Below are 27,080 nucleotides of genomic sequence, written 5' to 3'. Positions count from 1 at the left end.
ATGTGTGAGTGTGGTGTGTGTATGTGTGTGTGAGTGTGGTGTGTGTGTGAGTATGATGTGTGAGTGTGGTGTGTATGAGTATGTGTGTGAGTGTGTGTATATGTGTGTGTGGTGTGGGTGCATGTGTGTATGAATGTGTGTATATGTGTAAGGGTGTGTGTGAATATGTGTGTGTGGAATGTGAGTGTATGTGTGTGAGTGTGTGTATATGTGTGTGAGGGTGTGTATGTAGTATGGGTGTATGTGTATATCAGTGTGTGAGTGGTGTGTGTGTATGTGAGTGTGTGTGGTGTGTATATTTGAGTGTGTGTAAGTGTGTATGTGGGTATGGGTATGTGCTGAGTGGGTGTGTGTAGGTGTATGTAGTGTGTGTGTGGTACGTCTGGTGTGGGTATATGGGGGCACTTGGGAGTGCTGCGGGGTATGGTGTTATGTGTGACGTGTACGTATGTGGGGATGTGTGGGTGTGTTGTGTGTGTCATGTATGTGGGGGACGTATGGGCTATGTGTTGTATGTGTGGTGCATGTAGTCCTATGTGTAGGTGTGGGGGGTGGAGGCGTGTGAGTGTGGTTGAGAGTGGAGTGTGGGTGGGTAGGGTGGGGGTGTGGGTATGGATGTGTGGTGTCTGTATGGTGTGGCATGTACATGGTGTGTGCTGCGTGTAGTGGTGTGTATGTGTGGTGTATAGGTTTGTGTGTGATCTGTGTGTGTGTGATTTGCAGTGTCTGGTATGTGTGTATGTGATGTGATGTGTGGTGTGTAGACGTAAGTACATATGTGGGGTGTGTGCGTGTTAACCCTAGGAGGAAAACCTCCCACATCCCAGCCTCGTGTGGACAGGGGGTAAACAATATTCCTGAGAGAAGTTTCCAGATCACAAAACGCCCCAGCGTGACGTCCAGCCGTCACTGGTGAGGGTGCAGCCGCAGCCAGCCTGGGTCCACCTGCACCGGTCCCGTGTTTTGCTCATGGGTCCGTGGCTCTGGTGGCTGGGCAGCGCTCACCCCCTGCTGCTGCTTCTGGGGTGCACAGGCCAGGGCCAGGCGCCCAGGTGCCTGCACACGGCCACCCCGCCACCCTGGGGGCCGGGACCACGTGGCCGCCAGAGTTTTTGGTTTCCAGCGCGGTGACGGAGTGCAGAGCCTCCACGAAGCCGGGCAGAGGCTGAGCCTCGAGCGACGCGTGTGCGAGTCCAGTCCCGGCGTGGGCACTGGGCGAGTTTTCCCGCAGCAGCGGCCATGACCGTCCAAGTGCCTGGCCTCCCCAGGGCCCTGTGCCCAAGCAGAGCGGCCAGGCCACGGGACAGGTGTGCTCCCCACGGTTCTCTGTGTGGTGCCATAGCCACCCTGGCTCTGAAACGTGACCAGGCTGATGGCCAGGCAGGGGACGCCTGCGTGTCCACCCTGCGGCCCCGCCTCCCCGCAGAGGCGCAGGGAGGTGGCTCGGCGGCTGCCCCCGCGGGGCGGGGACAAGGCCCTCATCGCTTGGCAGCCCTGCCGGGGCCTGGACTGCGGTCATCGTCTTTCTCACTGCCCCTAAACCCTTCAGGCTTCCGGAGACTTTGGGAGTGGACTGGAGGAGAACCGAGAGCTGGCCAGGGAGGAGACGGTGAGTTACCCTCCCCGAGGGTTCCTAGCCGGGGACCGCGCCCCATAGTGGGGCGTGCCCACACAGCCACATGTGTGCACACGCGTGTGTGACTCGGGCTCCCCCGTGTCACGTGTGACGTGCTCAGTCTGAGGATGGCCTTGCTGCTTCCAGTGGGAACGGAAGTGAGGTTCTGAGGAGACCTCGGCGTCCCTCAGGCCACCCAAGGACACCTGGAGGGCCCTGCGGGTGAGCCTCGTGCCCCGCGTCTGGCGCGAGGGCTCCTGCTGGGGCCAGGGGGCTGGGGGATGCTGAGCTCCCACGGTGGACGGTCACTCGACCCACCGACCCTCAGGAGGGCTGGGACCCCCTGGCCTTTCCGCTGGCGTGAGGAGGGCCAGGCAGCTCTGGGAATGAGGAGACGCACAGTAGCCCCCTGGACGTGATGTGCAGGACATTGGCCCTGTAGTGGCCAGGACCCTGGACAGCATCCTCAGTGGCCGCTCGGCCTCCTCCTCCCAGACACGTGCTAGGCTGGGGACTCGGGGAGGCAGAGGTGCCCGGAACACGATGGTGGCTGTCTGTGCCAGGCCGGCTGAGCGGCCCAGGATGACCCCCAGCAGGTGCAGCCCTGCTCACACCCACCCCGCCAGGCCCCGCCTGCCCCACCTGGGCAGCCCCTGCAGAAACACGACCCAGCAGGCAGCTCCAAGGAGCTTCTCCAAGGGGCCTGCTGGCTGCACCTGCAGTGTGCCCGGGTCACTCCTCACAGGGACCACAGTCTCCAGTGTCCCCGGGTCACTGCACGGAGTAGCTGTGCAGAAGGAAGCCTCTGTCCCTGGCTGGTGTGGACCCCGGTCTCCCCTCTGTACCCTGGGCTGGGTCGCCCACATGGCTGGCTGTGGCATCGGCCCCTGGAAGGGTGGCCGTTTCTGTCTGGACCACACTCTCACCAACATGGAGGACGTCACGGGGCACAGCCACACATGTGTCGGGCGGCAGGTCCCTGCCCGCCGATCTGAATGTCCCCTTGGGTTCCCAGAGCAGGGCAGCCTCACTCGTGGGGAATGGGGGTCACAGGACATCAGTGCGGGCAGGGGCTAAGGGACAGGGGTCACAGGACATCAGTGCGGGCAGGGGCTAAGGGACGGGGCCCAGGGCCGTGATCCTCACCAGGTACACGTGTGTTTCAGGAGGAGACTCACCCACAGGGACCCCTGGCATCTCAGACCCACCCTCCGTGTCCCCAGCCACTGGAAGGGGCCTGGCCTGGCCCTGAGGAGGCCTCGGGCCTCGGCCAGTTGGGGATGCACAGTCGGGGGGGGCGGGCAGGGCTGCCCTGGGGGACTGCAGCACACAGCTGGCTGCTCCCAGCTGTCCTCAGGCCTGGGTTTGCTCAGTGCAGCAGCACCTGCTTGGGGTGCGGGGCTCACAGAGCCATGGAGCCGCTTTCCCCTCTCGTCCTGCAGGGCGCACCCCGAACACCCAGCCTCCCTGAGCAGCCCCCGGTCACTTCTCCTCCCTTGGCTGGAGGCAGCAGCATAGAAGATTCCAGAGCTGAAGAAACTGAGGAGGAAACCACGGTGGCCTCGTTAGGAGGTAGAACTCTTCCGTGCGTGCCTGTGTGGTGTGCATCCGGTGTGTGTGTGTCATGCACGCGTGTGTGGTGTGAGGTGCGTGTCTGCTTGTGCAGCATGCATGTGTGTGCGTGTGCTGTGCTGTGGGTTCAGCGTGGCGGGGCGAGGCCTGGCTCCCGGCCCAGGCTCAGGAGAGGTGAGCCCACGGCCTCTCTGCCCCTCCTGGCGGGGTGTGGCCCCATGGATGCTGAGAGATGGCTCCTCCCACTGCCAGGGCCAGCAGGGTCCTGGGGCTGTGAGCAGACCCTGAGGGAGGCGGCTTTGGAGCAGTGGAGCGCACAGGGCGGGGCACGTCAGGGCTGCAGGCTGCTGGAGGGGGCTGCGTGCTCCTTGTGTGTCCCCTGTCCCCTGCTGTGTGACGAGCCACCGCCCACTGCTGCTGACCTCCTGGTTCTGCGAGGACCTGGCTGTGTCAGCTGGGCTGCACCGCTGGAGCTTAAGAGCCTTTGGTGGCCGTGCCGATGTGGCGTCCTCACCCCCTCAGGCACCCCTTACTTAGGGCATCCTGATTCTGCGGTTTTAAATGTTGCCAGAGGCTCGGGTTTCAGATTTTGCCTTGAGCTCTGCTGGGACGTGAAGTGCAGAGAGAGCCCGGGCGCCCTCTTGTGGCCAAGGCGTGGCTGCAGCACCATCTGCTGTAGGGCCGTCCAGCCAGGTGGAGCAGTGCAGCCAGGGCGGGGCTGTGGGCCACAGCTGTGGGGGTGTGGCTCCTGTGTCCCCCAGAGCTGTGAGGGCTGTGAATGTGCCGCCCTGGGAGGCGACCTCCCGGCTGCTTGGCCAGTCCACGTGCAGCCATGGAGCTGAGCCCACAGACACTGTCGACATCAGCCACGGAACTCAGCTCACGGATTATCCGAGTGCCTACCCAGTCTAGGCTGCGGTTCTGTGCCTGCCAGGGGGCTGCACTTGGGAAGTGGGGAGACTTCCGAGTCCTCGACACATGTGGCGATTTCAGCACCAGGTAACCACTGTTCCCTACTGGGTCAGGGGTGCAGAAGTGAGGCTCAGGAGGTTGTGAAGGCCAGTCTCCAGGGTCCCCAGGTCACTCCTCCCAGGATCGCAGCCCCAGGGCCCCCAGGTCACCCCCCAGGGTCACAGCCCCTGTCCCCAGGTCACTCCCCAGGGACACAGCCCCTCTGTCCCAGGTCACTGCTCCCAGGGTCACAGCCCCTCTGTCCCCAGGTCACTGCTCCCAGGGTCACAGCCCCTGTCCCCAGGTCATTCCCCAGGGTCACAGCCCCTGTCCCAGGTCACTGCTCCCAGGGTCACAGCCCCTGTCCCAGGTCACTGCTCCCAGGGTCACAGCCCCTGTCCCCAGGTCATTCCCCAGGGTCACAGCCCCTGTCCCAGGTCACTGCTCCCAGGGTCACAGCCCCTGTCCCCAGGTCACTCCCTAGGGTCACAGCCCCTCTGTCCCAGGTCACTCCTCCCAGGGTCACAGCCCTTGTCCCCAGGTCACTGCTCCCAGGGTCACAGCCCCTCTGTCCCCAGGTCACTCCTCAGGGTCACAGCCCCTCTGTCCCAGGTCACTGCTCCCAGGGTCACAGCCCCTCTGTCCCAGGTCACTGCTCCCAGGATCGCAGCCCCTCTGTCCCCAGGTCACTGCTCCCAGGGTCACAGCCCCTGTCCCCAGGTCATTCCCCAGGGTCACAGCCCCTGTCCCAGGTCACTGCTCCCAGGGTCACAGCCCCTGTCCCAGGTCACTGCTCCCAGGGTCACAGCCCCTCTGTCCCAGGTCACTGCTCCCAGGGTCACAGCCCCTGTCCCCAGGTCACTCCTCAGGGTCACAGCCCCTGTCCCAGGTCACTCCTCAGGGTCACAGTCACTCTGTCCCCAGGTCACTGCTCCCAGGGTCACAGCCCCTGTCCCCAGGTCACAGCCCCAGGGTCACAGCCCCTCAGTCCCAGATCACTCCTCCCAGGGTCACAGCCCCTGTCCCAGGTCACTGCTCCCAGGGTCACAGCCCCTCTGTCCCAGGTCACTGCTCCCAGGGTCACAGCCCCTGTCTCCCGGTCACTCCTCAGGGTCACAGTCACTGTGTCCCCAGGTCACTCCTCAGGGTCACAGTCACTCTGTCCCCAGGTCACTGCTCCCAGGGTCACAGCCCCAGGGCCCCCAGGTCACTCCTCCCTGGGTCACATCCCCTCTGTCCCCAGGTCACTCCTCAGGGTCACAGCCCCTGTCCCAGGTCACTCCTCAGGGTCACAGTCACTCTGTCCCCAGGTCACTGCTCCCAGGGTCACAGCCCCTGTCCCCAGGTCACAGCCCCAGGGTCACAGCCCCTCAGTCCCAGATCACTCCTCCCAGGGTCACAGCCCCTGTCCCAGGTCACTGCTCCCAGGGTCACAGCCCCTGTGCCCAGGTCACTCCTCGCAGGGTCACAGCTCTGGGGTCCCCCTTCTCCCAGCGAGGCCCCTTCTGGTGGGGAGGCTTTCGGCCCTGTCCATGGTGCTGCCCGAGTCCGTCTCGGAGGCCGCCTGGCGGGAGGGAGGAAGCAGAGGCCACGGCAGCGCCCGCCCGGCCTGGCCGTGCCGCCCCGGGTCCTGGCCTTTGTTTCTGTGAATCTGAATCCCATTCTTGGCTGCGTAGCTGCTCCCCACAGGAGGAGCGAGGACAGAGTCCCGGGCTCTCGCGAGGACCGCAGCTTGCTGACCGCAGTTGCCCATCGCAGTGCCGCACGCAGCCCTGGGTCGGCGCCCTGCTCATCTGCAGGGCCCGGCCGCCGCTCAGGTCATCCTCAGGGCAGCACTGGTGGTGGCTCCCAGGAGAAGCATGATGGGGGGGGGGGGGGGAGGTTCCAGTACACGCGTGAGCCCTCCGACGGCTCCACCAAGAAGGCAGGGTGACGTGTGTAAGTGTGAATGTGTGTGGCATGAGCACGGTGTGTTTGTGATGTGTGAGGAGTTTGACACGTGTGTCGTGTGCGTGTATGCCAGTGGGGTGAGTGTGGTGTGTACGTGTGTGTGACATCAGTTCTAAACTGCCCGCCCCTGCGCTGAGCGACTCCCCCGGGGCACCCAGCAAAGCCTGGGGGTGGGGAGCGCGGAGCCTGGGCTGTTGGGGGCCGACAGTGACGCCTCTGCCTCTTCCCAGCTCAGACCCTTCCTGGCTCAGGTGTGGCTTCCGCGGGAGAGGAGGATGTCCAGAGCCCTGGGGACCCCCTGGCAAAGGTGAGGCCGCCTCCCCGCGACGGCCCATTGGGGACCCCAGAGCCCTCAGGGCTTGTGCTCCACTCACCGGGACCCCCACCGGCTTAGGCCTCCTTCTTCGTGCCCCACCCCTGCTCCTGGCACGCAGAGCTCCGCCCAGCACCGCATTCCTCATGGAGGGCCCTGCACCGCATTCCCCATGGAGGGCCCTGCACTGCCCGTTCTCCCCGCTGAGTGACCGGGGATGGGGCCCCAGCCTTGCCTTCTGTCCTTCGTCTCTAGGGAGGCCAGAAGGGGCAGAAGGGGGAGCCGGGAGCCCGGGGCCTGCCCGGCCCAGCCGGGCCTCAGGGTCCTGCAGGCCCGGCGGTTCAGGGCCCAGAGGCACTGCCAGTTCCGGGGGCACAGGGGCCGCCTGGGCCTCCAGGTCCGCCGGGGAAGGATGGTGCCCCAGGAAGGGACGGTGAGCCGGTGAGTACCCCTGGCCCTGGCCTGGGGGCTGGGCTGGGGCGGGTGTGGACGTGGAGAACCAGGGCCTGTACTGTCCTGGGGGCTGTGCAGGGGGGGCGCTGTCCTACGGCTGTGCAGGAGGGGGCGCTGTCCTGGGGGGGTCCTGACTGTGCAGGAGGGGGTCGCTGTCCTGGGGCTGTGCAGGAGGGGGCGCTGTCCTGGGGGCTGTGCGGGGGGGGGCACTGTCCTGGGGGCTGTGCAGGGGGGGCGCTGTCCTGGGGGCTGTGCAGGGGGGGGCGCTGTCCTGGGGCTGTGCAGGGGGGGCGCTGTCCTGGGGCTGTGCAGGAGGGGGCGCTGTCCTGGGAGCTGTGCGGGGCGGGGCACTGTCCTGGGGCTGTGCAGGGGGGGCGCTGTCCTGGGGGCTGTGCGGGGGGGGTGCTGTCCTGGGGCTGTGCAGGGAGGGCGCTGTCCTGGGGCTGTGCAGGGGGGGGCGCTGTCCTGGGGCTGTGCAGGAGGGGGCGCTGTCCTGGGAGCTGTGCGGGGCGGGGCACTGTCCTGGGGCTGTGCAGGGGGGGCGCTGTCCTGGGAGCTGTGCGGGGGGGGCGCTGTCCTGGGGCTGTGCAGGGGGGGCGCTGTCCTGGGGCTGTGCAGGAGGGGGCGCTGTCCTGGGAGCTGTGCGGGGCGGGGCACTGTCCTGGGGCTGTGCAGGGGGGGCGCTGTCCTGGGGCTGTGCAGGGGGGGGCGCTGTCCTGGGGCTGTGCAGGGGGGGCGCTGTCCTGGGGCTGTGCGGGGGGGGCGCTGTCCTGGGGGCTGTGCGGGGGGGGCACTGTCCTGGGGGCTGTGCAGGGGGGGCGCTGTCCTGGGGGCTGTGCAGGGGGGGGTGCTGTCCTGGGGCTGTGCAGGGGGGGTGCTGTCCTGGGGCTGTGCAGGGGGGGCGCTGTCCTGGGGGCTGTGCAGGGGGGGCGCTGTCCTGGGGCTGTGCAGGGGGGGCGCTGTCCTGGGGGCTGTGCAGGGGGGGCGCTGTCCTGGGGCTGTGTAGGGGGGGCGCTGTCCTGGGGCTGTGCAGGAGGGGGTCGCCCCCCCCCGTTCAGGTGCAGGGCGGGGGCAGGGTGATGTAATTCCAGGGATGAAGGCTCTGTGTCTTGCACTTCTCAGGGCGACCCTGGTGAAGATGGAAAACCCGTAAGTGTGCCCTCCCCCCGAGCTGGAGTTTCCCGTGACGGGGGCCGGAGGGCAGAGGGTCCTTGTGGATGGGCGGGGGGCATGTGTGGGAAGGGGGTTCAGAGGTACGTTTGTCCTGGAGCAACATGTTTGCCGTCCCCGCAGTTTCTCTCCTGTGGCAACAACACACACAAGCGTGGTGCAGCCCCCCACGGAGTACTCCCACTCCCACGCGTGACCCCTGTAAAGCAGCGCAGGCCGTGTTCCAGGGCCGCCTCCCTTTACCCAGTGGCAGCCACATGGGCCCTCTGTCCACAGTGGCACGGCACACGCACAACCACGCATGGAATAGACCAGACACCTGCTCTCCTGCAGGGCTGGCATTGGTTTGCATGGGCCTCCCATTGCGATGGGCGTGCCACACGGAGCCGTGGGTGCTCTGCAGTGGGGAGGGGTCTCCTCCCGCCTGGCTCTGCTGCAGGGTCCTGTGGTGCTCTCCCGGTTGCCTGGGCCTCCCTGGTGGGCCCAGCTCCATCTCTGCGCTGCCTGCGTGGGGCCCGTGCTTGGCCCCGACAGCTTCTGTCCTTGTCTCCCAGGGTGAAGCTGGGCCCCAAGGCTTCCCGGGGACCCCAGGAGACGTGGGCCCCAAGGGCGAGAAGGTGAGTGTGGGCCCCCGTGTGGTGCCACCGAGTGTGCCATGGGGCTGTGTGCCCTCTGAGTGACAGGCGTGTCTTGTATTCCAGGGGGACCCTGGGATCGGGCCAAGAGGACCTCCAGGGCCCCAGGGGCCTCCGGGGCCACCAGGACCCCCCTTCAGACACGACAAGCTGGTGAGTCCTACCTTGGCCGCCTCCAGGAGGTCCTGGGGTCCCAGGAGCACCCCCTCCCCCAGAGAGGAGGACCAGCCCTGTCCTTGAGGGCCTGGGGGGGATGGGAGCCTCCCCCGCTGTGCCTGGGAGCTCTGGGGGCTGGCAGAGGCTCTGCTCCTGCAGTGAACACCCCAGGGGGCGGGGCCGGGCTGGGGGCGTGGCTGGGGCAGGGCCACAGTAGGGTGGGGCTGGGGCGGGGCTGGGAGAGGCCTGGCCTCTGTCTCCGTCTCAGGCCTCCGCCTGCCCTTCAGACCTTCATCGACATGGAGGGATCCGGCTTCGGGGGCGACCCAGAGACCCTCAGAGTGAGTGTCAGCACGGTGGGCGCTGCCCCACGTCCCCAAGGTGCCCAGCACGAGACCTCAGCAGGGACCTGGTGGGGCTGGGGTTGAGCGAGGAAGGCCTGTGCGAGTGTGACCATCTGTGTCTCCCCATGTCCAGGGCCCGCGTGGCTTCCCCGGGCCCCCCGGCCCCCCGGGCGTCCCAGGCCTGCCGGGTGAGCCGGGCCGCTTCGGCCTGAACAGCTCGCACGCGCCAGGGCCTGCCGGTCTCCCTGGAGTGCCTGGGCGGGATGGGCCCCCCGGCGTTCCCGGCCCCCAGGTGAGTGCTGTCTCCCCCACTGGGCAGGGGCCTCTCCCCCACACCACCCTGCCCCCGCCCTGAGTCTGGGGGGCGATCCTGAGGGGCAGCCGTGCTTCTGGGGTGAGCGGTCCTCACGGTGGGCAGGAGGAGCCCGCCCTCCACAGGGAGCCTCCCTCCAGCACCAGATGTCCGTCGTTGCTGGGTCCCGTGAGCCAGCTCCGATGGCCTGGCCTCTCCCTCCACCATGGGCCGTGGGCATGTGATTGAGGGACACACAGCTGCCTCCCTGGGGGTGTGTGCCCACGTCAGGGACAGCCCAGGATCCGTGAACCACCCAAGAACGTGGGCTCAGCTCTGGGGCCTGCACATGTGTGTGTGCGGTGCAGCCCAGCCTTGCGGCAGCTCCTCAGGGCAGAGAGCGGTACCAGGCTGCCTCTCAGAGTGAGGTCAGGAGACCCTGAGGGAGCCTGTGGCCGCCCACCCACGGCGGGGGTCTTGCAGCCCCTCCACCCCCATTGACTGACAACTAAAAAACCCAAAAAGCAAAAGAGAAACCAAGGTGAGGAAGGTGGAAGACCGGAGCTGGGCTCGTGTTTGGACATCGTGGACAGGGTCTCCCGTGGGCGGGGTCTCCCGTGGGCCATTCCGTGTCCGGCTTTCTCGGGAGTCTGAGAGGCCAGGCAGTGAGCCACAGAGCACACAGGAGTGAGGGACCCACCTTCTGCATTTCCCTGCAGGGCCCCCCAGGCCCCCCCGGAAAAGACGGGCAGCCAGGACCGGCGGGACACAAAGGCAGCCCCGTAAGTCCCTGCCCACACCGGGGCCGGAAGCTGGAGCCAGGCTGGCACAAGGCTGGGCCGAGGGTGGCCGTGGGGCCTGGGGGAGTCAGAGCCCTGGGCGGGTCTCCGCTGTGAAGAGGGAACATGTGACTTGGGAAGCGATTTCGAGTCTGATTTTGGTCCCATCTTGGGGTGCTCTGAAGAGGCCAGTGTGGGGGCCCCAGCGGCCTGGCTGGGTCCTGACCTCACCGTGACCCTCCCTCTCCCCACAGGGCGACGTGGGCGCCCCAGGACCCAAGGTACGAACCAAGGCCTCCTGCTGCTCTCAGGTCCTCCCAGGGTGGGCGCTTCTGCTTGGTGGACGTGCCCCAGGCAGGAGCGCGGCCCTGCGGTCAGCCAGCCCCTGCTCCCAGCGCTGACCGGGACCCCAGCCCTGCCCGTCCGCCTCCCACCCCGTTTGTCCCAGCACACATGGAGGGAGCCCGGCTGCCTGGGCCCAGGGTGGTCCTGAGCTGGGCTCCCAGCATCCTCAGGGCCCTGGGCTCCAGGCCACCCAGCAGGAAGCTCCAGGCCCCCGTCCCCCATGGGCCCAGATCCTCTCTGGGAAGCATGGGGTCGGGGCTGCAGCCTGGCTTGACCTCTGGGGTCATGGCCCTGCTTGGAGACCCTCACTCAGCTCCTCCTAGCTGCTTAGTGGGAGGGGCTCAGGGGATGAGACCCTGGGAAGGGGGGAGGGGCTGCCTCCCCGTGTGCCCTGGCAGACTCCCAAGCACAGATGGTCCTGAGAGCCACCCCCAGGGTCCCAAGCCCCTGCCGGGGGGACGGCCCACCTGGGTTACGTCCAGGACATGGGGTCTGCCTTCCTTGAGCAGGGCTGGGTGGGCAGCAACCAGAACCTTCCCCAGTGAGTCCACAGACTCGGGCCTGGGGGCTTCAGGGGGAGGGGGATGCTAGGGGTTACAAGAGGTGGCTGAGGAGTTTGGGACTGGAAGAAAAGGTGGGGTGCTGGAGTTTTACTGGTTTTTTTTCCTTAAAAGATGGGTTTAAGGTAAATACACATGTACGCGCACACACACGCACATGTACACAAGTGCACGTATGCACACGAACACATGTGTGGACACGTGCACACACATACACACACATGCTCCAGGATACCTAAAGGAAGTGTCTTGAAGGGTTTAAAAGGCAACAGAAAGCCAAGAGTGGAAGGTGATGAGGAGGTAGGAGACAATGGTGGCACACGGTGTGGGGAGGTAGGAGACAAGGGTGGGACACGTGTGGGAGAGGAGGTAGGAGACGAGGGTGGTACACGGTGTGGGGGGGTGGTAGGAGACGAGGGTGGCACATGGTGTAGGGGGGTGGTAGGAGACTAGGGTGGCACACGGTGTGGGGAGGAGGTAGGAGACGAGGGTGGTACACGGTGTGGGGGGGTGGTAGGAGACGAGGGTGGCACATGGTGTAGGGGGGTGGTAGGAGACGAGGGTGGCACACGGTGTGGGGAGGAGGTAGGAGACGAGGGTGGCACACGGTGTGGGGGAGGAGGTGGGAGACGAGGGTGGCACACGGTGTGGGGGAGGAGGTGGGAGACGAGGGTGGCACACGGTGTGGGGAGGAGGTGGGAGATGAGGGTGGCACACGGTGTGGGGGAGGTGGTAGGAGACGAGGGTGGCACACGGTGTGGGGAGTAGGTAGGTGACGAGGGTGGCACACGGTGTGGGGGGTGGTAGGAGACAAGGGTGGCACACGGTGTGGGCCTGAGCAGTGCCTTCCGTAACTGGAGATGCTGATGCCCACGGAAGACACATGGACCCCACGTGCCATGAGGGGGATCCCAGACCCCAAAGTGGAGTCAGAAACTGAGTGAAAAGTGGGGAAGGACAGGTTAGAAAGATGCACATTCCTTTATAAGCTTTTTAAAGGTCAAAAATAGGTGAATTTTTAATAAGAGAGAGCCGTACAAAATACCAAGATAAACATGACACAAAGATGCGAGACACGGAGTTTAAAACCCAGAGAGTGAAACATAGGGTCCCAATAAAATTAGACCTTGTTTAAAGTAGGTCTAACGTTCAAAATGTTAACTGCTCAAAAAACAAGGAAGACTTCCAGTGGGGTTCACACATGTGGGGTCCACAGTGGAGTTAATACCGGTGAGTGGGGTTCACACAGTGGGGTTCACACACAGAGTTCACAGAGTGGGGCTCACACATGGGGTTCACACATGTTGGGGTCCACAGTGAAGTTAATGCACAGTGAGTCGGGTTCACACAGTAAGTGGGTTAACATGACAGGAAGTGGTCCCTGGAGGCTGGGAGCAGGAAGGAGGGTGGGGGCCACGTCAGCCCTGGTGAGGGTCTGAGATCTTGGCCTACAGGGGGTAGTGGGTCAGCAGGTCACACTCGGGGTGTCCCCCACCTCTGCCTTCCACTGTCTCCCAAGACGAGCAGAGGACTGTGGGTATCGTTGGAAGAGGAGGGGGCCAGGGCTGGGGAGGTTGAGTGGCCTGGGGTGAGGGAAACTGGGCCGAGCCAGCGGCTGACCCCGTGCGGAGCCGAGCCCTCGGGCCGGGGCCTTCCTGTCATGCCCCAAGTCCCCCAGCCCCCTCCCTGCTCACACCCCCAGCCCCTGAGCCCCCGCCCTGCTTCCCACACCGGGCACCCTGGCCCCTGCTTCGCTCACGCTCTGAGTGTCCACCAAACCCACCCACTCGGCCAGAGCTGCCCTCAGCTGCCTCTCTCTCCTCCCTGCCTCACCCCTTCCAGCCGCCCGCCCTTCCTCACCTGCTCCACCTGCTCCTGGCTGCCCGGTGCCCGCCGGCCGGGGGCTGGGCCGGAGGTAACGCGGCGTGTTGTGCAGCATGCTGGTGTGGTGCACGTGTCCCCCAGACCCCCGCGCAGGCTCGCGCCTCTGCGGCCCCCGTGTGACGGTCAGGGCTTCGTGATGGAGAGCGAGCCCCGTGTAGTCTCAGCTTTGCAGGCCGTTCAGTGCTTGGGCCTGGGATTTTCAGAGGCGTCCTGAGAACACGGCCGTGGCCGCATCCGGTGCATGGCCAGCTGGGCAGCCGGAGCCTGAGGGCAGTTATGACCTCCTCTCTCCTCCCACGCAGGGAAGCAAGGGGGACCCTGGCCCCGTGGGCTTCCCCGGCGAGAGTGGCATAGCAGGAGCCCCTGGGCCAGCTGGACCCCAAGGCCCCCCCGGGCCCCCAGGCCCCCCCGGGCCCCCAGGACCAGGACTTGCTGCTGGATTTGTGAGTCTCCTCCCCACCCCCGGGCCCCAGGAAGCCTGGTCCGCCGCCCCGCGCTGCCTCCCCACCCCGGCGTCCCACCACAGGGCACGTGGGTACCAGCCCTGCTGGTGGGTACAGGATGGGCTGGCCTGGAGCTGGACGTGGGCCTACACCCCACTGCCCAGGGATGCTCCAGAGACCACACGCCTGGGCCACCCCCACCACGTACATGATGGCAAGGCTGCTGGGGGCGGGGGGACCTGGTGAGCCGCACCCCAGCTCGTGCTCAGACCATGAGCAGTACGGAGTGGCAGGACGGGTGCCCGCAGGCCGGGGTCCAGGCCTCAGCCTGCATAGGGCAGCTGCTTCCCTCGGGGAGGAGCGCAGGCCAAGTGCCCCTCGTCTGTCTCCCCCAGGAGGACATGGAAGGCTCGGGGGGACCCTTCTGGCTGACGGCCCGAGGCGCCGAAGGGCTGCAGGTACCTACGCCCAGGGCCTGGGCAGAGGGGGGCCTGTTGGGAAGTCCCAGGAGGTCAACCTGGTCTCCGAAGTGGGGGCGCCGTGGCGGCCAGGGTCAGGGGCCCTGCGCCATCAGTGTGTCCTGTGGCTCTGCGTGCAGGACGCAGCAGATGCGCGGCCTGACAGCTTTGTGGAAGGCGCTCGTTGTCTCCATTCTGTCTTCCGTGAGGCTTTTGGGGACCCCTGGTGTTTGGGCAGAGGTGTGGAGGAGCGGGCGCTCGTGCTGGAGCTCCCACCTGTCCTGCTGGCAGCAGAGGCCCTGCGGGAGAGCCGTTGTCAGCGTGGCCCGTGCTTGGACACGGCAGATGTGCGACCAGCTCCAGGGGCGCCACCACCCCCACATGGGAGCACATACCCACAGCTTTGAACCCCAGCATCCTGGTCCCGTCAGCAACTCAGCTGCTGAGGGCGTGGGATCAGGTGGCTTCCTTGTTTGGAGAACTTGAACGCTGACACAAGCCGTAGCCAGCCAGGGGGGTCTCACACCCAGCCCAGCGCTTTCTCCGTGTCTGCACCAAACCCTGCCGCAGCCAGTACTGAGGTGGGCAAAGAACGAGCCCTGGACCAGGGTGGGACGATCTGGGCCAGAACCCCACACACAGCACCAAGGGCAGCGCCCATGGATCAGCCACATCACCCTGGGGGCAGCCAGCAGCACACCCGCCGTGCAGGGGCCTTGGTGTCCAGTGAGGTGCACGTCCTGTGTTTGGGTCGGGCTCGTGGGCGACTCCGCGGATGGACCCCGTACCCTGCTTGTGGAATTCCAGGCTGCGCTGGCTCCCTCGGGGAAACCTGGGTTTCCTCCTGTGCCCAGTGGGGCTGTGACTCCGCGGAGGGCTGATTTTCTCGTGGGATACAGCGCCTTCCAGCGGGGCTGGTTGCACTAACACCTCGTTCCTCTGTCTGGCAGGGACCACCCGGACCCCCAGGACTCAAGGTCAGTGAGCGAGACGCCCGGTCTCCATGGTTTTTGAGCACGGGAGTAGCACAGTGCATCCTGGGAGTTGTGTGAAATCAAAGCTTGGTGGGATGACCAAGGGATGACCTTAGCTGGGGGTGGGGCTGCGCCCCCTCTTCCAGCGGGAATCATGGGTTCTGGGCAGTGGGATGCACCCCGACCTCTCTGTGGCCCATGCCATCCCCCCAGGCAAGTGGACCAGGGCGGGAGGACCACCCAAGACTGCCACTGGGCGCAAGCTTGGGCCCTAGGCCCACGGGGTGTGACTCTGGTCCAGGCAGTGTCTCCAGCGACCCCTCGGGGGTGTGGATAGCCGAGGTCTCAGGGTGCTTGGCAGCTGGCAGATGGCTGACGTGCCGGCTTCTCAGAGCAGCACCTGTCTCAGCGGTCAGACCCCAGACCCCATACCCCAGCACCTCTGCTCAGGCCACGCCACGCCCCTCATAGTCTCCATCCATCTAGGGGGACCCTGGAACGGCTGGAACACCTGGAGCCAAGGTAAGCACCTGTGTCAGGCTTGGGAAATGGGGTCCTGGGGGAGGGGCAGGAAGGGCCCCAGCACAGGCCGAAGCCCCTCTGAGCCCCCATAAAGGGACGCCAGCGGGCCCCAGGGGCCGGCCCTGGGCACAGAGGGTCAGGTCCTCCAGCCCAGGGGCGGGCCCATCTCGTCCTCACTCTTTGCTCACTTCTGTTTAAGCAAGTTAAGACCTGCCTGTGTCGGGTGATTCCCAGAGCGCCCCCAGCTCCCCCAGGCCTTGCCGAGTCCTGGGTGAATCACTCGGGCCCCCCTGGCCGCCCAGGCCACCTCTGGCCCCTCTCCCTCTCTCCCCGTCACCTGCCCACGGGCCCCAGCGGGCTGAACCTGGGACCAGCAGAAACCTGGGCCGTGGTCACGTCCGTGGACACCAGGGCTGCCTCCTGGGGCCACGCCGCTGACGCTGCTTCTGTGTCTGTTCCAGGGAGAAGTTGGAGCTGACGGAGCCCCCGGCTTCCCAGGCCTTCCTGGGAGAGAGGGCGCTGCTGGGCCCCCGGTGAGCGGCTGCAGTGAGGCCTGAGACCCCAGAAGGATCCCATGAGGAGGAACCTGGGGTCTCCCGAGCCTGTGCCTGCCCAGGGAGCGGAACTGGAGTCAGGCCAGGGACCCCAGTGGCCGCCTCCCCACCCCATCCCTTCCCCACCCACCTCCACTTTTCCTTTCAGAGCAGTCCCTGGGTCTGGGGTCTCCCAGGAGGGGCTCTGTCTCCATTTCTGACAAACCATTTCTGTCTGCAGGGACCCAAAGGAGAAAAGGGGAGCCAGGGAGAAAAAGTGAGTGGGGCGCTGGGGGGGAGGGGGCTGGGGGCAGAGTACGGGAAGAGAGTATGGGGGCCTGGGGGAAGTAGGGTGCTAGAGGGGAGAGTAGGGGAGGGAAAGTGGGGGGCTAGAGGGGAGTTGGGGTCTGGAGGGAGATTGTAGGGGGAGAGTAAGGGGGCTGGAGGGGAGGGGAGCTGGAGGGAGTGTGAACATCCTGGGGGTGACAGTGGCTGGGACATCCCTGTGCGGCTGGGCCACAGGGTGCTCCCCTCGGGTCCACACCCTGCCTGCCACCCATCACCACCCACCACCACTCGGAGCCTGGCACCGAGACCTTCAAGTCAGCGGCGGCTCCAGGGGTGCAGCATGAGGGGGTGGTCCCTGATGGGAGCGAGGGTCTGCTGGGTGCTGTAGCGGCCCTGGGGCCTCCCCACCGTGGGCTCTGGGGCTGGGCCAGAGCAGCGGTGACCAAGTGCCTTGTCTTCCAGGGAGACCCAGGGAAGGACGGAGTGGGGCAGCCCGGCCTGCCCGGGCCCCCTGGGCCCCCGGGGCCTGTGGTCTACGTGTCGCAGCAGGATGTAAGGACATGGGTTGGGCCCCGAGGCGGGGGTGTCCCTCAACCACGCAGTCCCCGGGGGCGCGGGCAGTCTGCTGGCTTCATCACAAGAGGCTACCACACGCCGCCTCTTGGGGACACGGCGTGGCGTGGACCTGTGCCTCAGGTTCCGGGCTGTCCTGAGCTCCGGGCCGCCAGGAAGTGGCTCCGCCGCCACCTGCTGGGACCTCCCCTGCATGTCAGGCAGCAGGACCTGGGTTCGGCTTAAACTTGATTTTCTCTTCCTTTCCTGCTGCTGTTTTTCTGCCGTTAGGGAGCAGTGGTGAGCGGGCCGGGACCCGAGGTGCGTGCCCCCTGCTCCCGAGACACCCGGGGTCGGGCGGCTGGGTGGTGCCTGGTGCCCCCCGAGGGCCCAGCAACCCCTGACTGACGCCGTCCCTCTTTCCACAGGGCCGCCCAGGCTTTGCAGGCTTCCCTGTAAGTAGCCGCACCTCCGAGCAGCCCTGACCAGTGGGGTGGCTGGGAGAGGTCTCCTGTGTCCCCACAGAGCAGCCACGTGAAGCTGTGCAGGGCTTGACAGCGGGACGTTGGTGGGCACCCCTGGGGCTCAGCAGAAGCTGGGAGTCCAGCTGGGGTCTCCAGTGGGGCACAGCACTGTGCTGCGATTGGTCAGGACCCACAAGTGGGGTGTAGCCCTGTGCTGCGATTGGTCAGCACCCACAAGTGGGGCGCAGCCCTCTGCTGCGATTGGTCAGCACCCACAAGTGGGGCGCAGCCCTCTGCTGCGATTGGTCAGCACCCACAAGTGGGGCGCAGCCCTCTGCTGCGATTGGTCAGCACCCACAAGTGGGGCGCAGCCCTCTGCTGCGATTGGTCAGCACCCACAAGTGGGGCGCAGCCCTCTGCTGCGATTGGTCAAGACCTGTAGGCCAGGGTGTTACCAGGAAGCACCCCAAGGAGGGTGTGCGATCACCAGGCCCCTGGTCGGGAGTGCCGGCCCAAGCAGGCCCCTCAGCCTACCTGGTCTCCACTGCAGGGACCTGCTGGGCCGAAAGGCGACCTGGGCTCCAAAGGCGAGCAAGGCCTCCCGGGACCCAAGGTGAGTGCTGGGGTGGGTGGGTCCACTGCACTTTCAGCTGAAACCCCAGGGGACCCAAGGCACATCGGTCCCCATCTGTCCTGGCCCCTGGACCTGTCACCCGCATGGAGCCGTGACCGGAGCGGGTGACTGTCCCACCGGGCCTGTGCCTGTGTCTTCACCAGGACCCAGCCTCGAGGCCCTGGTCACAGGGGTCCCTTGGGAGGGGCAAGAACCCCCATTTCTGTCTCCAGGGTCCTGTGGGGGGCCCTTTGTGGGAGGGGCATCATGCTGCACGACCCCCACTGGGACCCCCACCCCTGCCGTTCCAGGGTGAGAAGGGGGAACCCGGCAGCACTGTCAGCCCTGATGGCCGAGCCCTGGGCCCCGCCCAGAAAGGAGCCAAGGTGAGGGCCGCAGCCCCTCGTCCGCTGGGGCGTGGGGAGTCTGGGGCCTTGGAGATGGGCCTAGTTCCTCTCCCGAGTGGATTCTGGAACCTTCCACATGTAGCCTAGGTTCTGTCGCCCTTCTCTGCCCACCTCTGATAGCTGCACCCAGTGAGCCTCCACCCCCAGAGCCCACCCTGGGAGGCAGAGGGACTTGCTCCTCTGCCCGGACTGGGCCCTCCTGTGCGAGAAGGGGCCCCACCCTGCTGTCAGCTGCAGCCACCCTGCTGGCAGTGGCCCCTGGGGAGCCAGAGCCTCCAGGGTGGGTGAGCGTGGGCTGAGGGAGGGGCCTAGGGGGCTGTGCCTTCCCCACCCCAGCTTCTTTACATCTGAGAGGGCCCCCGATGGCCCAGCCAGGATGTCACAGGGCAGGGCCCTGGGTGGCCCATCCGTGCGCTCACCTAGACTGATCCCGGGCCCAGAACCTTCCCCTGCAGGCGTGTCCTGCGTCCCCTGGGGTGCAAGGCCCCTGGGGTGGCGGCCAGCGGCCGGGCGGGGGCTGGGCTGCGGCTGCCTGATCCTGCCTCTTGTTTCCTGTTCAGGGCGAGCCGGGCTTCCGAGGACCCCCGGTGAGTGGGATTCCCTTCCTTTGTGCACTGGGTGCTGTGGTCGCCTTGGACACATGTGGGGCTGGCTGTGGGGGCCAGCAGCACGGGGGCTTCTCCCTGTGTGGCTTCGGACCCCCACCCAGACTCAGCGGGGCAGGGCGGGGGCCCCCCGCCCCCCACGGCCTCTGCTCACCCCCAGGCTCTCCCTCCCTGCAGGGCCCGTACGGACGTCCTGGGCACAAGGGCGAGATCGGCTTCCCTGGGCGGCCGGTGAGGACGGGGGTGTCTGGCGGGGCCTGGTGGGTAGAGAGGGCCCGGGGCAGGGCAGCTCTCTTCCCCGTGTGGCAGAAGGGACATGCTGGGCCTTCCAGACAGGAGGGGCCGGACCCTGGAGGAGGCTGGGTGGGGACAGGAGCCATGGGACCAGCCCCCTCCCTGCAAGGGTTCCCGGGCAGGAAGCGGCCAAGCAGGGCTGGAGCAGGCTGGTTAGGAGCCGCCAAGGGCAGGCGCTGGGGACCCCAACCCCTCCCGCCCCTGTGCTGTGTCCCAGGGCCGCCCCGGGATGAATGGATTGAAAGGAGAGAAGGGGGAGCCGGGGGATGCCAGCCTCGGATTTGGCATGAGGGTGAGTGTCCTGTGGGGGACGGGCAGGGGGCGGGGACACCTTGGGCCGGGGTCCTGCAGCTCATCTGTGCAGGGCTGCTTCCGTGTGACCACGCCCTGCTGGTCCTGACACACTCACACGTGGGGGGGTGCACACACACCTACCTGTGTGCGTACACACGCATGCTTATGTGCACACAGTACACACATCTCTGCATGCTGTGTGTGCAACACGCCTCTGGTATGCTCACGTGTGCACCGACACAGAGCCCCAGCCCCCCAGGACCCGAGGACCTGGGCGTGCCCCTCCACGGTGCCTCCCGTCATACCCAGCAGTGACTGCTGCCTTGTGAGCCCCGAGTTTGTTCTCGTGACGCGGTGGGGCCAGGCATTCCCCGAGGCTGTGCCGTGGAGCACGAGAAGCCGCACGGCCCCACGGGGGTGGCAGTCTGGCTGTCCCTGAGGTCCCACCCGCCCCCAGGCGCAGGACGGGCGGGAGGCCTGTTCCGGCCAGCCAGACATGCCGGTGTGAGGGAGGCCTGTTCCGGCTCGTCACCGGCTGCTCCCTCCCGGCCACGGCCTTCAGGGCAGTGCTTCTCACGCGGCTTGCCCTTCCCATGAGCAAATCCGCCAGAGCTCCATGACGCTTCCCACGCTAAGACCTCTTAACTGGGCGATGTCGCCCCGGGCACAGTCGTCACGGGGGTCCAGGTGTTCAGCCCCCCCTGAGGGTGGGAGAGCCTCGCTGTACCCTCTGGGAGCCAAGGACCCGTGTGCCCTGGTCCTGTTGTGAATGACCGGCTCTGTGATCTGCTGATGTCCAGCGATGCCCCCACTCACAGCGCTCTCTGTCCCCCACGCAGGGAATGCCTGGCCCCCCAGGGCCCCCAGGGCCCCCAGGCCCCCCCGGGACGCCCGTCTATGACAGCAACGTGAGTCACCCATGTTTCACACCCCCTCCCGGGAGCCCCGCTTCCTCTCCCCATCCTAGCCTCTGCATCCCCAGGGGCCTCTGGGCTGCATCAGGGACAGTGGGCAGGCAAGCTCTCGGGGCTGCAGCCAGTTCAGGCTGGAATGATGAGCACTCCCACATGCCTGAGCCCGGAGGGGGCTGGGTGGGTGCCCCCATTTTACCAGGCCTGGGAGGTGGGGTGACCCTGAAGGGCAGGACTCTCGACCACAAGTCTGTATCTCCTACCTCCACCCCATCTCTCTGGAAGGAGTCGCCAGTCCCCAGTCTGGGGAAGGGGTGCCAGGCCCCTGGTCTGTCTGGGGAGGGGTGCCAGGCCCCCAGTCTGTCTAGGGAGGGGGTACCAGGCCCCCAGTCTCTCTGGGTAGGGGGTGTCAGGCCCCCAGTCTGTCTGGGGAGGGGGTGTCAGGCCCCCAGTCCCGGGAGGGCACCAGGGGGCCTTGCAGAGGCGGTCGGAGCTTCCGGGCTGGGCCTGGTGGCCGTGGCCCCCGGCACTCTGTCTTTCTCTGCAGGCGTTTGTTGAGTCTGGCCGCCCCGGGCCCCCAGGACTGCCAGGTGAGGCTCCCGTGGGGACGCGTGCCCCAGGGTGGGGACGAGCAGCCCCCACATCTCACCCTGTGCTGACCTGTGTGCTGGCCCTTGAGTGCCCTGGACGTCCGTCTCACCCCACCCCGGCCAGGCAGGACCTGATGCCCTCGCTCCTGAGCAGGGGTGGCAGCGGCCCCCTCCTCCCTAGGCCGCTCTGCCCACCACATCCGGCTGACGCCTCTCCCTGGTCCTCACATCCTAGACACACAGCGCCTCTGGGGTCAGGAGCATGTGGGGGCGGGGCCCTGGTTGAGCACCCCACAAAGGGCAGGGGTCTCTTCCTGCAGGGCTTCAGGGACCTTCGGGACCAAAGGGTGACAAAGGAGAAGTGGGCCCCCCAGGACCAGCAGGTGAGCTGTCGGCGTGGCCCCAGACCCTCCCTCCGGAGGAAGACAGCCCCTGCTTGGTTCATGGAACCCTGATGACACCTGGATGTGAACACCTGGTCAGCCTCCCAGCCACAGGCCCAGGCTGGGCAGACCCCGAAGGATGTCCCATCATGCCCTGGGGGGAGGGGCGTGGCTACCCCTCCACAGCCCAGGGCTGGGCCCTGCTGGGCACCTCCGAGAGGAGGCAGCACCCCTGTGGGCTGGTCCCAAGGGGCATGGGTGGCCAAGGGTCAGCAGCCATGGCCCCTGTGTCCAGGGCATCACCAGGGGCTGTGCCCACCCGACACGGACTGTGCTGAATTCCCCAGTCTGAGGCGGCCGGGCTGCTCACCTGACCAGTCCCTACCGGCTGGCAGGAAGCTCACCCCGGCTGCTGACCCTGTGGTTGCCTGTCCTGGGCAGGCGGGCAGCGGCGCCCTGAGACCCCAGCCCGGCCTCTCCCCCTCCCTCTCTGCAGGGCAGTTCCCGTTCGACCTCCTCCGCCTGGGGGCTGAGATGAAGGTGGGTGACGTCGCAGACCAGCCTGGAGGGGGAGGCCCCATGAGGTCCCTGGCAGGGTTGGCATCCTCGGTGGAGTGGGCTTTGCCTGTCCCAGCCACCTTCTTCCTGATGCAGGCTGCAGAGCCCCGTCCTGCAGGGTGGGAAGCCTGGGCCATCTCTGACCAGCATTTCACCCACAGGGCGAGAAGGGGGACCGAGGGGACGCTGGACAGAAAGGCGAGAGGGGCGATCCTGGGACCGGTGGCTTCTTTGGCTCCAGCGTGCCCGGCCCTCCTGGTCCCCCCGGCCCACCGGGCTACCCCGGGATTCCGGTAAGTTTGGCCCTGGCCAGCCTGAAGGTGCCGTGGATGGCCCCGGAGCTCCGCCGCCCCTCACGGTCCCCTGGCTTTGCCCCTGGGATGGGAACCCCAGGGAGCCATGGCTCCGTGTGTGCCTGGGGCACAGGGCAGGCGGGGCACTCATTGGGGGCACCTCGGCTCCATGGTAAGGGGCGATGGTGTGGACTGGACCAGGTTTCCCAGGCAAGGAGGTGACCCATGGCTCGGAGGCCTTGTCCACTGTGTGCCTGTCCCCACTCTGGGGACCTGCGTCACGATGAAGCTCGTTTTGTCGTTGTCCTTAGGGCCCCAAGGGGGATAGCATTCGGGGCCAGCCCGGCCCCCCTGGACCTCAGGGACCCCCTGGCATCGGCTATGAGGGGCGCCAGGGCCCTCCTGGGCCCCCAGGACCGCCTGGGCCCCCCTCGTTCCCTGGACCTCACAGGCACAGTAAGTCTACAGGACCGGGTGGTGGCCTCCCCCTGCCACCTGTGTGGCCCTGTGGTCCCATCCCAGTTTCCCTCCTGTAGCTGTCAGCATTCCTGGCCCACCAGGCCCACCCGGTCCCCCAGGACCTCCTGGAACCCTGGGCGCCTCCTCAGGCGTAAGTATCCTGGCAGCGGCCAGGCCCCCACTCCCTGTGCCCCCAGACACATCCTGTCCAGCTGGGGACTGCATGAGCTCTGGTGTCCACGGTGGAAGTGGGGTGGGGGTGGCCAGGTCCCAGGGCTCAAGCACCTCGAACCTCGGCCCCCGACTTGCCCAGGGCAGCCCCAGAGAGGGCCCCCAGCCTGTCCGGCCCTGGGTCACAGCAGGCCATGCCAGGCAGCGGGGCCCACGCCGGGTTTGGGTTCGGCAGGTGAGGGTCTGGGCCACCTACCAGACCCTGCTGGACAAGGTCCACGAGGTGCCCGAGGGCTGGCTCCTCTTCGTGGCCGAGAGTGAGGAGCTGTACGTCCGTGTCCGCAGTGGGTTCCGGAAGGTGCTGGTGAGTTCCCCAGGACCTGCCCTGCGCGCCCGGCGACCCTCACATGTAGGGGGCTGCAGCGCCGGCCCCCTGGGCATGCGCCCTCTGCCCTCAGAGAAGCTGGGGCGGCCCCAGGACCTGCCTGCGTGCCCAGCGACCCTCACATGTAGGGGGCTGCCATGGACATTCACCCAGGCACCACCCACACCCGCGCAGCACCCAGGTGGCCCCTCTGCTCAGCACCTGCCCACTGCCACAGGTCCAGTGTCCTCAGCACCGGGGGATGCACTATGGCTGCTCTGTGCAGGTCCTGGATGCACACTGGGGGCCTCTCAGCCATGGTCGGCCCTCCCTGCACCCCCAAGATCTGCCATGGGGACCCCTAAGGGAAGGGCCTCCTTTAGGTGGCAAACGTGACAGGCAAGGCCCAAAACGGCCATCACGCCCTCAGGCGCCTCCATCAGCACCCAGGACCCCGAGTGGATTCAAGTTGAGCTCCTCCCTGCTATCGCCGTCCCCTCACCAGCCCCTGGGGCCTGGCAAGACCCTGCTGTGCTGTGGACATGCAGTGCTGGGCCCTTCATGGCGAGGGCAGGCTGCCCGCCCTGGCTCCCGGGGCTCCTTTCGGGGGAGGCCTGGGTGTCTGGGGGCCGGCCCAGGTCAGAGCTTGCTGGAGTGACCCCTGCTCTTTCCTTCCAGCTGGAGGCCCGGACGCCTCTCCCGCGAGGGACGGTAAGGAGTGCTTTGTGTTGGGACATCTGAGACAGGGACAGCCAGGACACGGGTGGGGCGTGCCCAGGGTGTGGGACCCAGGTCAGTCGGCGAGGGAGGAGCCGGGATCACCAGGACAGGCAGGCACCTCCCTCCCAGCCGGCCACCGCCCAACCAGAGCGTCCACCACCCTCGCCGGGCTCCACGCGCCTTGGACCTGAGCCTTGGACCCCCGGCCTGTGGGCATCAGCACATCCCTGGGTGGACGGTGCTGCTCCCTTGCTTTGAAATCCCGGCAGGAGTAGCGCAGGAGGGGAGAGGGCTCATTTCGGGGATCATTCTGGAAGTTAATGGCCCAAGGCCCGGCAGAGGCGGACGTGGGCGGCGCGCCCTGCCTCTTCAGCCATGCTCTCCTGCCACGGCCAGCCGTGGTTCAGTCGTGGGGCTCCAGCTAGCAACCCCCAACCCACGCCAAGCCCCCCTTCAGACGCAGGGGCAAGTCACCCTCTGATCCAGGGCCATGGGCATTCACCCGCCAGCTGCTACCACGAGACTCGGTTCAAACCGGACAAACAGGCGGGTGGTTTGCGGGTGCAGCAGTGGATGGAGGGAGACATCCACATCTCCCTGAGAGCCGTCTGTGCAGGGGGCCCCTGGGGGCGGAGCCCGGTCAGTGCCGACTCGGGGCTCCATGCAGTCACGGCCCCCGGGACACGGCCCAGCAGCAGGCGGGGGCTGGGGTTTGGACCCGGATGGAGCAGGAGCACAGGACCTGAGACGTTGCTGCTGCTGGTGGTGGGAGCCCTGGGCTAGGCAGCAGAGTGCAGGCAGCAGAGGCCTGGGCCAGGGGGGTCAAGGGCCGTGAGGGTGTCCCCACGCACCCCAGGGGCTGGGGACAGCACCCCTTCCTACAACAGCCCCAAGGAGTGCAGGTGGAGGTGGCATCCCGGGCGGGCAGCCTTGCCCACGGGCACCCTGGTCTCTCCACTCGCAGGACAATGAGGTGGCCGCCCTGCAGCCCCCCGTGGTACAGCTGCAGGAGGGCAACCCCTACCCCCGTCGGGAGCACTCCTACTCCACTGTGCGGCCCTGGCGGGCAGATGACATCCTGGCCAACCCCCCACGCCTGCTGGACCCCAAGCCCTACCCCGGGGCCCCACACCATGGCGCCTACACACACCTCCAGCCCGCCCGCCCCACGCCCTTGCCCGTCCACCTCCACCAGGACTTCCGGCCGGTGGTGAGTGCCCTGCAGCCCTAACAGTGGCTGTCAGTCCAGCCCAGCACCTGTCACTGTGGCCGAGTAGCCAGTCTGCTCGGGTCTGGGAGGCCACGGGACAGCAGAGCGACAGCGCTGGGCCTGGAGCCCTGGTGGACCCTCAGCCGCTCACAGGGCGGGGTGGAGGGAGCACACTGTGGGGCCACCCCCCAGGTGGGTGCACAGCGCCCCAAATTCCCCCTGCTGCTGAGGCTGAGGAGCCTGGCCAGCAGGGGGCCCTGGCTTGGCTCTGACAGGCGGCGCGTTTCTCTTCAGCTCCACCTGGTGGCGCTCAACAGCCCCCTGTCGGGCGGCATGCGGGGCATCCGCGGGGCCGACTTCCAGTGCTTCCAGCAGGCGCGGGCCGTGGGGCTGGCCGGCACCTTCCGCGCCTTCCTGTCCTCGCGGCTGCAGGACCTGTACAGCATTGTGCGCCGCGCCGACCGCGGGGTGCTGCCCGTGGTCAACCTCAAGGTGCGTGGGCCTGTCCTGGGGGCCGGGCCGCCCTGTGCCCGCCCCCTGGCCAGTCACGAGCCCCACCGTGTGTCCTGCAGGACGAGGAGCTGTCCCCCAGCTGGGAGGCGCTGTTCTCAGGCACCCAGGGCCAGCTGAGGCCAGGAGCCCGCATCTTCTCCTTCGACGGCAGGGACGTCCTGCGGCACCCAGCCTGGTGGGTCATCCCCGCTCCCCCTCTCCCTCCCCAAGACCCCCAGCAGGAGGTGTCCTGTGACTGCAGGGTGGCCCCCGAGGCTGTGGCTTGGCGCTGTGCTCGCCCCATGCCCAGGCTGGGCATGGCTGAGCTTGCCCCCGGCCTGGGCCGACGGTCTTGCATTGACAAGGGCCTGAAGAGGACAGGGAGCCGGGCTGCTCACAGCTCCACTGCACCTGGGCGCCTCTGCCCAGCCTCCTGCTCTCAGGAGCACCTGGGGAAGACAGGTGCAGCCCAGGGCCGTCCTGGGTGGGACCCCAGCAGGGAGGCAGCTGCAGCCCTGTTCACCGCCCGAGGGGGCCCAGGCTGAACCCCAACACCCCCTCCCTCCCACCAGCAGCAGGGGTGGACGGTGCTGTCCACCCTCGCGCCCCCCCAACTTCCTGCTGCCACCTACTCTGTCCCAGGCAGGGGGCGCTCTGCCCCAGGTGTTTCTGGGGGTGTCTGACGGCCTGCTGAATCCCACAGGCCCCAGAAGAGCGTGTGGCACGGCTCGGACCCCAGCGGGCGCAGGCTGACCGACAGCTACTGCGAGACATGGCGGACAGAAGCGCCGGCGGCCACAGGCCAGGCCTCCTCGCTGCTGGCGGGCAGACTGCTGGAGCAGACGGCCGCGAGCTGCCACCACGCCTACGTCGTCCTCTGCATCGAGAACAGCTTCATGACCTCCTCCAAGTAGGGCTGAGCTGGGACGGCCGAGGCACGCACAGGTGGCCGCGGACAGCAGGCAGGGGGCCGCCGGCGCCCCTGGGGACCTTTCCTGCGTGGTTCACATTTCATGTAATCCTCAAGAAATAAAAGGAAGCCAAAGAGTGTATTTTTAAAAAAGTCTAAGACACAAAGCCTGACGTGCACTGTTTCACTCTGCCCCGGTGCCCTGCCCAGCCCCCCACCCAAACCACCATGGCTCCCCCAGCGCCAGGCCAGCACCAGGCGGCACCCGGGACAGCTCCCACACACAGTGGGGGCACGCCACCTCGCCCCTGCAGCGGCCCCAGTGGGAACGGGTCCCCAAGCTCGGCACCCCCACAGCCGAGCCTGGCCTCTCCCCAGATGCCAAGCCCTGGCCAGCAGCAAGGCCACTGGGACTCCCTGACACCCAGGGTCCGCATCGGGCCTCTGCCCTACACTGGCCCCACATGTGACACAAGATCACATCCAGAGCACAGCATGACCCAGAAACCCCGACCCCACGCCCAGTGCCCCTCTCCCCGGGAGCCCGGGCTGC

General features: G+C 66.9%; 1 protein-coding gene across 1 annotated transcript in view; it reads left to right on the top strand.

The window, feature by feature from the left end:
• Nucleotides 1-26,694, top strand: part of COL18A1 (collagen type XVIII alpha 1 chain) — a 52,847-nt gene extending 26,153 nt beyond the window's left edge. The window contains exons 4-41 of the mRNA XM_062204495.1: nt 1,550-1,609; nt 3,058-3,187; nt 6,319-6,395; nt 6,657-6,842; nt 7,977-8,003; nt 8,579-8,641; nt 8,726-8,812; nt 9,103-9,156; nt 9,293-9,451; nt 10,171-10,233; nt 10,485-10,511; nt 13,322-13,462; nt 13,858-13,920; nt 14,871-14,897; nt 15,381-15,416; nt 15,878-15,949; nt 16,191-16,226; nt 16,700-16,789; nt 17,081-17,110; nt 17,218-17,244; nt 17,804-17,866; nt 18,178-18,252; nt 18,834-18,860; nt 19,056-19,109; nt 19,390-19,464; nt 20,306-20,374; nt 20,925-20,967; nt 21,288-21,350; nt 21,847-21,890; nt 22,070-22,201; nt 22,513-22,657; nt 22,738-22,811; nt 23,067-23,195; nt 23,874-23,906; nt 24,880-25,125; nt 25,420-25,617; nt 25,698-25,813; nt 26,321-26,694. Coding sequence (XP_062060479.1) covers nt 1,550-1,609; nt 3,058-3,187; nt 6,319-6,395; nt 6,657-6,842; nt 7,977-8,003; nt 8,579-8,641; nt 8,726-8,812; nt 9,103-9,156; nt 9,293-9,451; nt 10,171-10,233; nt 10,485-10,511; nt 13,322-13,462; nt 13,858-13,920; nt 14,871-14,897; nt 15,381-15,416; nt 15,878-15,949; nt 16,191-16,226; nt 16,700-16,789; nt 17,081-17,110; nt 17,218-17,244; nt 17,804-17,866; nt 18,178-18,252; nt 18,834-18,860; nt 19,056-19,109; nt 19,390-19,464; nt 20,306-20,374; nt 20,925-20,967; nt 21,288-21,350; nt 21,847-21,890; nt 22,070-22,201; nt 22,513-22,657; nt 22,738-22,811; nt 23,067-23,195; nt 23,874-23,906; nt 24,880-25,125; nt 25,420-25,617; nt 25,698-25,813; nt 26,321-26,531 — 3,252 coding nt within the window. The 3' untranslated portion in view covers nt 26,532-26,694. The remainder of the gene's footprint in view (nt 1-1,549; nt 1,610-3,057; nt 3,188-6,318; nt 6,396-6,656; nt 6,843-7,976; nt 8,004-8,578; nt 8,642-8,725; nt 8,813-9,102; nt 9,157-9,292; nt 9,452-10,170; nt 10,234-10,484; nt 10,512-13,321; nt 13,463-13,857; nt 13,921-14,870; nt 14,898-15,380; nt 15,417-15,877; nt 15,950-16,190; nt 16,227-16,699; nt 16,790-17,080; nt 17,111-17,217; nt 17,245-17,803; nt 17,867-18,177; nt 18,253-18,833; nt 18,861-19,055; nt 19,110-19,389; nt 19,465-20,305; nt 20,375-20,924; nt 20,968-21,287; nt 21,351-21,846; nt 21,891-22,069; nt 22,202-22,512; nt 22,658-22,737; nt 22,812-23,066; nt 23,196-23,873; nt 23,907-24,879; nt 25,126-25,419; nt 25,618-25,697; nt 25,814-26,320) is intronic.
• Nucleotides 26,695-27,080: the final 386 nt, after the last annotated feature.

The sequence above is a fragment of the Lepus europaeus genome, chromosome 2 (assembly GCF_033115175.1).
Source record: "Lepus europaeus isolate LE1 chromosome 2, mLepTim1.pri, whole genome shotgun sequence".
NCBI lineage: Eukaryota > Metazoa > Chordata > Mammalia > Lagomorpha > Leporidae > Lepus > Lepus europaeus.
Note: the sequence above shows the minus strand (reverse complement) of the source record. Positions and strands in the feature narration are given on the sequence as shown.